Genomic DNA, 7,123 nt, shown 5'->3' with positions numbered 1-7,123 from the left:
AAGACAGATGCCTACTGAGCCACCCAGACGCCCTTAATTTGATATTTTTCTAAGCTCTTGAGATTGATTCTTAGATCGGTCTTCAAATTTTGTTCCGTGTGTGTGTGTGTGTGTGTGTGTGTTCGTATATATAAAACTTTCTCTGTGAGTCTGATTTTTGCTGCATATCATATCATTATATTTTGTAAATTGTATTTCACTGTACTTCAGTTCAAAATAGTTTCCAATTTCCATATTGATTGATCTTTCATGGAGGGGACTTGGAAAATGAGATGACTTGACCCCACCTTGCTGTGCTGCGGCTTCTGCTTTAAGCCCACCCTGATCAAACCCAGCCAGAATGCAGGGACACAAGAGCAGTGCACATTTAGTGCAGGGCCAGCACAAACCCTGTCCCGACCACATGCAGCCCACCACGTATTTTATAAATAAAGTTTTATCAGCACACAACTGTGTCCTTTCATTTATGTATCCTTTTTGGTGTTTCAGTACTACAATGTCAGAGTTGATTCGTTGCGTGAGATATTTTATAGCCCCCAACCCTGGAAATATTTACTATCTAGGCCTTTACTACAAAAGTTTGCTGGCCCCAATATCGTTTATATAGACCAGTTTTTTTTAATATGAAATTTATTGTCCAATTGGTTTCCATACAACACCCAGTGCTCATCCCAACAGGTGCCCTCCTCAATGCCCATCACCCACCCTCCCCTCCCTCCCACCCCCATCAACCTTCAGTTTTTAAGAGTCTCATAAGAGAGACTCATAAGGTTTGGCTCTCTCCCTCTCTTTTTTTTCCCTTCCCCTCCCCCATTATCTTCTGTTAAGTTTCTCAGGATCCACAGAAGAGTGAAAATATATGGTATCTGTCTTTCTCTGACTTATTTCACTTAGCATAACACTCTCTAGTTCCATCCACGTTGCTACAAAGGGCCAGATTTCGTTCTTTCTCATTGCGAAGTAGTATTCCATTGTGTATATAAACCGCAATCTCTTTATCCATTCATCAGCGGATGGCCATTTAGGCTCTTCTTTCCATAATTTGGCTATTGTTGAAAGCGCTGCTATAAACATTGGGGTACAAGTGCCCGTATGCATCAGTACTCCTGTATCCCTTGGGTAAATTCCTAGCAGTGCTATTGCTGGGTCATAGGGTAGTTCTATGTTTAATTTTTTGAGGCACCTCCACACTGTTTTCCAGAGCGGCTGCACCAGTTTGCATTCCCACCAACAGTGCAAGAGAGTTCCCGTTTCTCCACATCCTCGCCAGCATCTATAGTCTCCCGATTTGTTCATTTTAGCCACTCTGACTGGCGTGAGGTGGTATCTGTGTGGTTTTGATTTGCATTTCCCTGATGAGGAGTGACGTTGAGCATCTTTTCCTGTGCCTGTTGGCCATCTGGATATCTTCTTTAGAAAAGTGTCTATTCATGTCTTCTGCCCATTTCTTCACTGGATTATTTATTTTTTGGGTGTGCAGTTTGGTGAGTTCTTTATAGATTTTGGATAGTAGCCCTTTGTCTGATATGTCATTTGCAAATATCTTTTCCCATTCCGTCAGTTGCCTTTTAGTTTTGTTGATTGTTTCCTTTGCAGTGCAGAAGCTTTTTATCTTCATGAGTCCCAACAGTTCATTTTTGCTTTTAATTCCCTTGCCTTTGGAGATGTGTCAAGTAAGAAATTGCTGCGGCTGTGGTCAGAGAGGTTTTTTTCCTGCTTTCTTCTCTAGGGTTTTGAAGGTTTCCTGTCTCATGTTCAGGTCCTTTCTCCATTTTGAGTTTATTTTTGTGAATGGTGTAAGAAAGTGGTCTAGTTTCATCCTTCTGCCTGTTGCTGTCCAGTTCCCCCAGCACCATTTGGTAAAGAGAATGTCTTTTTTCCATCGGATATTCTTTTCTGCTTTGTCAAAGATGAGTTGGCCATACTTTTGTGGGTCCAATTGTGGAGTCTCTATTCTATTCCATTGGTTTATAGATCAGTTTTCAAAGACGAGTGGATGGCAAAGCTGGAAAGGCCAACAGAATTATCAAGCACATAGGATATGTCTTTTTCCCCCACAATTTTCTTAGACTTAAGTTCTATGGTCTGAATGTGTCTCCCCACATTCAAACTAACCCCTAAGGTGACAGCTTTAGGAGGTGGGGCCTTTGCGAGGTGATGACGTCATAAGAGTGAATTGTGCATGAATGGGATTAGAGCTCTTATAAAAGGGAGCCCAGAGAGCCTCCTCGTCCCTTCCCCATGTGACGACATGGAGTGAGGATGACACCTGTGAATCAGGAAGGGGGTCTCACCAGACACGGGATCTGCCAGCACCTTCACCTGAGACTTGCAGCCCCCAGGACTGTGAGAAAGAAATGTCTGCTGTTTAGCCCCAGACTGTGGTGTTCTGTTACAGCAGCCCGAGCTAAGACACTACGGTATCCACCTGTAAGAATCACATACGGTTTCTTCTGAATGCACTTTGACGATGTGTAATTACTGGTCTATTTGGGCTTACATCAATGTTACTGTTTTCCTTCTTCGCATTTTTGCATTAATTATTGTATTTATTATCATTTTACTTTTCTCCTACACTGGGTTGTTCGGTATGCTTTGAGATTTTCTTTAGTGGACACTTTGGTAAGGTAAGCATTCTTGTCTTTGTAAAGTCTAACCGGAAACACAGTTCTTACCACGACCAGAACAATTCAGTGACCAGAGACCACAGACGTTCACCTGCATTTGTCTTTGTGCCCTCCAGCAATGTGAACTATGGTGGTTTTATATCTATATCTATCTATCCCACAGAATATTCATATTATTGTTTAAGTGCACAGCAGGCCAATACCTAATTCGATTTATCTGTTTCCCTTTTCACATTTTTTTAATCTTCCCATATGTTCATGTGTCCTCTCCCTGCTGTTGGAAAATTTTACTTCTCTCTTAATGATCCACTTTGTACCTCCTTTGAGGGATTTTGCTGTTAACAATTACTCTCCATTTTTGCTTGTTTGAAGATGCTGTGATTTTTCCTTCGTTTTGAGCACTATTTCTATTTAGCTGGTACTTTCCTTCAAGTTAAATTCCGTTGTTGTCTGGCGTCCACTTTGTTAGAAATAAGCTGCCAGTCTTACTATTGCACATTTGCAAGTCTTGTGTCTTTTCCCTGGTTCCTTGCTCTTCTTGTTTCTTTGTTTTGCCAAATTCTACTATGTGTCTAACTATGGTTATCTTGGTATTTACACCATTTGGAGGTTCAGATAGTTCTGTGACTTAACGTCTTTGACCCATTTGGTAAATTCTCAGCTATTAGCATTTTAATTATTACTATTTTATATTGTCATGCTATATTATGTCTTCAATGTTAATTTTATTTTATATATTTACTTTGGGAAAGTCGTGATTACTACTTTTATTACTACTAGTATTGTGGTATTATGCACGCTATCACGTAACAGTGTCTTTAGTGTGTTGCTGCCATGAGTGTTGTTACGTGTGTCAGCAATACTTTCAGGGTCAACAACTGTGTAGCTTTTCCTGTGTGTCCACCTCCTTTGCATCCGCTAGCCGCCAGCCGGAATTAGGTTCCATCTGCCAGACAACAGGTAAGGATACTTCTTTTAATGCGTATTTTTAGTGACACGTTTTCCTCTTTCTGTTTTCCTGAAGATGGTTTCTCTTGCCGTCACTTCTGAAGGATGTTTCATCGTACACAGATTTCCTGGTTCACGGTCATTTCTTTCCCAGCACTTCAGTGATACCGCGTCAATTGTCAGTATTTTCCTTACTCCTTCCAAGGTCATTTGTCTTTCTTTCTGGCTACACTGAAGATTTGTATCCTGTCCTTTACACGGTGGTCAGTAAGTTACTGTCTTCCTGCTGCGAACACTGCCCTCTGCTCTGCCTTGGGGTGGGAGGCTGGGTCCTGGCCCCCGCACGCCCCCCTGCCCGGCCGCCCCCTGTGATGTCTACAGGACAGGTGGCAGGGTGGCTCCTGTCCTGCCAGCACTGCTCGTCCTTCTTTACCTTGACGGTGGGGGTGGTTCCTGTCTCTGGGTGCTCTGTGGTGCCAGACCAGCCTTAGTACACCCCTCAGACAACCTCCTGTTGGGTGCGCGTTCTCTCCTGACCCCATAAGGCAGTCACACCCCCATGCACTGACCCCGCTTGCTCGGGGCCCTCCTCCAACCCTTCTACGTTCCTCCAATTCTCTCTGCCACCCTGATCCCCAGGCACTTGCTGGTGTCCCTGTGTCACACCATGGCTGCTGTTTTGCTTTTGAGTTCCCCAAATCCATTTACCCAATTACCTATAATACCAGTATATTCTCTCACTTAAAACAATGCTGCCCTGACTGATAGGCGTTGTTTTCAGCAATACACTGTGCCCACCTGTGGTTTTCTTTGTACTCTGTTTTTTTCACTAGTAAGAAAGCTATTTTTCCTTGACAAGTTTCAATTGCCTCATTTGTGGAATGTACAAAACTTTCATGTTCTGCACATTGACACTGCAAAATATTCACTGAAAATATGAATATTAAATCTAATACATGTTCAATTAATTTGTTTGGTTATTAAAAGCAGTGTATTATATAATTTAAAAAGTCATCTCTCTTCCCAGATATGCATTACATAATTATTATTGTCATTATGGGTTTTACGGGTTTTTTGGTTGTGTTTTTTTTTTTGTTTGTTTGTTTTATTTTTTTGGCCAGGACAATATTGAAAAGAAATAGTGCATATCTTTGTCTTGTTCTGACTTTAACGAGATAGCTCTATAACAATAAATTATACTCTCTTGACTTTCAATACGTATAATCAAGTTAAAATAGTTTTTTTTTTGTCTTAGCTTACTAAAGAGTAGAACTCATTTCATTATTAGATTTCCTAATATTGGCCATTTTCCTCTTCCTGGCACATATTCTATGTATATACTGCTACTTGGTTGGCTATTATTTTGTTTTGAATGCTCCATATTTTATTAAAAAGTAAAATCAGCATATATACATATATATATATACAGTGTATAATATATACAATATTAATAGCAAGGTTATACCAACCACTAAAAATACTAAAAATGAACCTGCCACCTTTACTTCTCTACACATCCTGTACACTTCTAAATAACATACAAGTGGTTGTTTTCCTAAAATTTAATAAAATTTAAACATAAAACAATGTCAAAAATCTCCTTGAGTTACAGATTATTATTACCTTTCAAACTTCTCAATGATTAGTGACCTATTCAATATTTATAATTATACCAGAAGTAATTTGGATATTTAGTTTTCAAAACTTGTTCATTGATTTCAATTTCCCAAGGCATGAAAGTGAAGTTGCCCACAACGGTCCCTTTTAACTTCAAACGTTTACGTTTGTGATTACTTTCCCCGATATGTTACTGCTAAAGCTTATTTCTATGCTTCTTCATGTCACAACAGATTCCTAAAGAACTGTGTATTTTATTGTGAGAATGACCTTTTAATATTTTTAATGATCTCATTCCCAACTTTCTGCTTTTTCTCTTAAACTCGTTTATTTCATCTTGTAGCTGTTACTGCTTTCTTAAATTCTTATGTCAAATACTTTTCTTATCATTTTGAGTATGTCTTGTCTTTCATTTCTAGCTTCTCTGTATTTTAACCTTTACCTCAAGGCTTTTAATGAGAACATTATTAAAATGAATTCATGGTGTTTTGGGATTTATTTCCACATTTTGTTCTAAATAGGCAGTTAATGCAATTATTATCAAAGTTTATTTTCCACTTTGACTAATTAGTTTATATTTTCTTGGCAGCCTAGTATATGGTATGTTGTTGAAAAAGTTAACATTACCCTTTATTACCAACTAATATATTTATTTTTTCCAACTAATATATTTCAACATAAATTCCACATTATCATTAATCTTATGCATTTTTAAATAAAATCTCAATAGAAAGAAAGAAATGTAGGAGAAATGTTACTAAACCTCTTGAGTTTAAAAATAAGAAAATCAATTTGTCTAATAAACTGATAATTGTACTTCAACCATCCCAGCTGAATTGCATTTTCTTTTTTTTTAATTTTTAAATGTTTACTCATTATTTTTGAGAGAGACAGAGAGACAGAGAGACAGAGAGAGAGGGAGACACAGAATCCAACGCAGGCTCCAGGCTCTGAGCTGTCAGCACAGAGCCCGATGCAGGGTTCAAACCCAAGAATCTTGAGATCATGACCAGAGCCTAAGTCAGATGCTTAACCAACTGAGCCACCCAGGTGGCCCAAATTGCATTTTCATTGTACCGTATTTTCAAAACAAAAATAAAATTAGTGCTATAGAAAGAACACTTTTTTCTCTTTCCCCCTGTTTTAATGATAATGGGTTGGGCACAGCATTTCCCCAACAGTGCTTCTTAAATCTCTAGTCACTAGAGATGTTCCTCAAGTACACATCCACAAACACATTCAAGATGCATTTGTAACATCTCCTTTGTTCTTTCTTCACCGTGGCCTTCTCTTCCATGATATGTTTTATTTTCCCAAGGGATTAGGCAATTACATATCCAGTTTCCCGTTTCTCGAATCTCATGATTCCTTTATCATCTGCATGGATGACTTATTCAGTACTTGGGTTTCCAATTCTTCCATTCCTTCCTCCATTCAGATCTGCTGCCAGAGAGTCATGGTTGGGGATCCAGAGGAGCAGGTGGGAAGTTGGCCCTCGGATGCACCACCGCCGTCTGTAACCCGCAGAGAGGCTGGCTGGGTCTGGCCTTGGCTTCGCCTGGCTTGACTCTAGACTTGATTTGCTCTGTGGCTTGTGGCCAAACCTGGCTCTCCAGCCTGGCTTCTTGCTGGTGTAGGTCTCCGCTCTCCCCAGACGAGCTCTGCCATTTCCCCCAGTTTTTGAACCTCACAACCTTCTCAGGATTGCTCAGACCCTGGGGCCACCGCTGTTGTAGGACAGACTTACATCCGCTCCTGTCTCAGTCTAAATGGAACCTTGTCTGGGTTTTCTGAACTCACCTCCGAGGACACATGACAAGACAGGAGGAACAGAAACCGTCGGACTATGAGCCGGAGGTTATTTTTGTAATATTTGTAAAATATTGTAATATTTGTAAAATATTTGTAAAATATTTGTAAAATATTTGTAA

General features: G+C 39.7%; 1 protein-coding gene across 2 annotated transcripts in view; it reads left to right on the top strand.

The window, feature by feature from the left end:
* The first annotated feature begins 2,209 nt into the window (after positions 1-2,209).
* The window catches only part of LOC125918458 (uncharacterized), a 6,172-nt gene continuing 1,258 nt past the window's right edge, over positions 2,210-7,123 (top strand). Inside the window, exons 1-3 of one of the 2 annotated variants that reach the window (XM_049624457.1) lie at positions 2,210-2,420; positions 3,652-3,842; positions 6,631-7,049. In XM_049624457.1, coding sequence (XP_049480414.1) covers positions 2,263-2,420; positions 3,652-3,842; positions 6,631-6,986 — 705 coding nt within the window. In that variant the 5' untranslated portion in view covers positions 2,210-2,262 and the 3' untranslated portion in view covers positions 6,987-7,049. Of the gene's footprint in view, positions 2,431-3,484; positions 3,588-3,651; positions 3,843-6,630; positions 7,050-7,123 lie in introns of both variants that reach the window. The other variant, XM_049624462.1, reaches the window with a different exon arrangement.

The sequence above is a fragment of the Panthera uncia genome, chromosome B4 (assembly GCF_023721935.1).
Source record: "Panthera uncia isolate 11264 chromosome B4, Puncia_PCG_1.0, whole genome shotgun sequence".
Classification (NCBI taxonomy): Eukaryota; Metazoa; Chordata; class Mammalia; order Carnivora; family Felidae; genus Panthera; species Panthera uncia.
The sequence above is the reverse complement of the archived record's forward strand: the minus strand, read 5'-3'. Positions and strand labels throughout refer to the sequence as shown.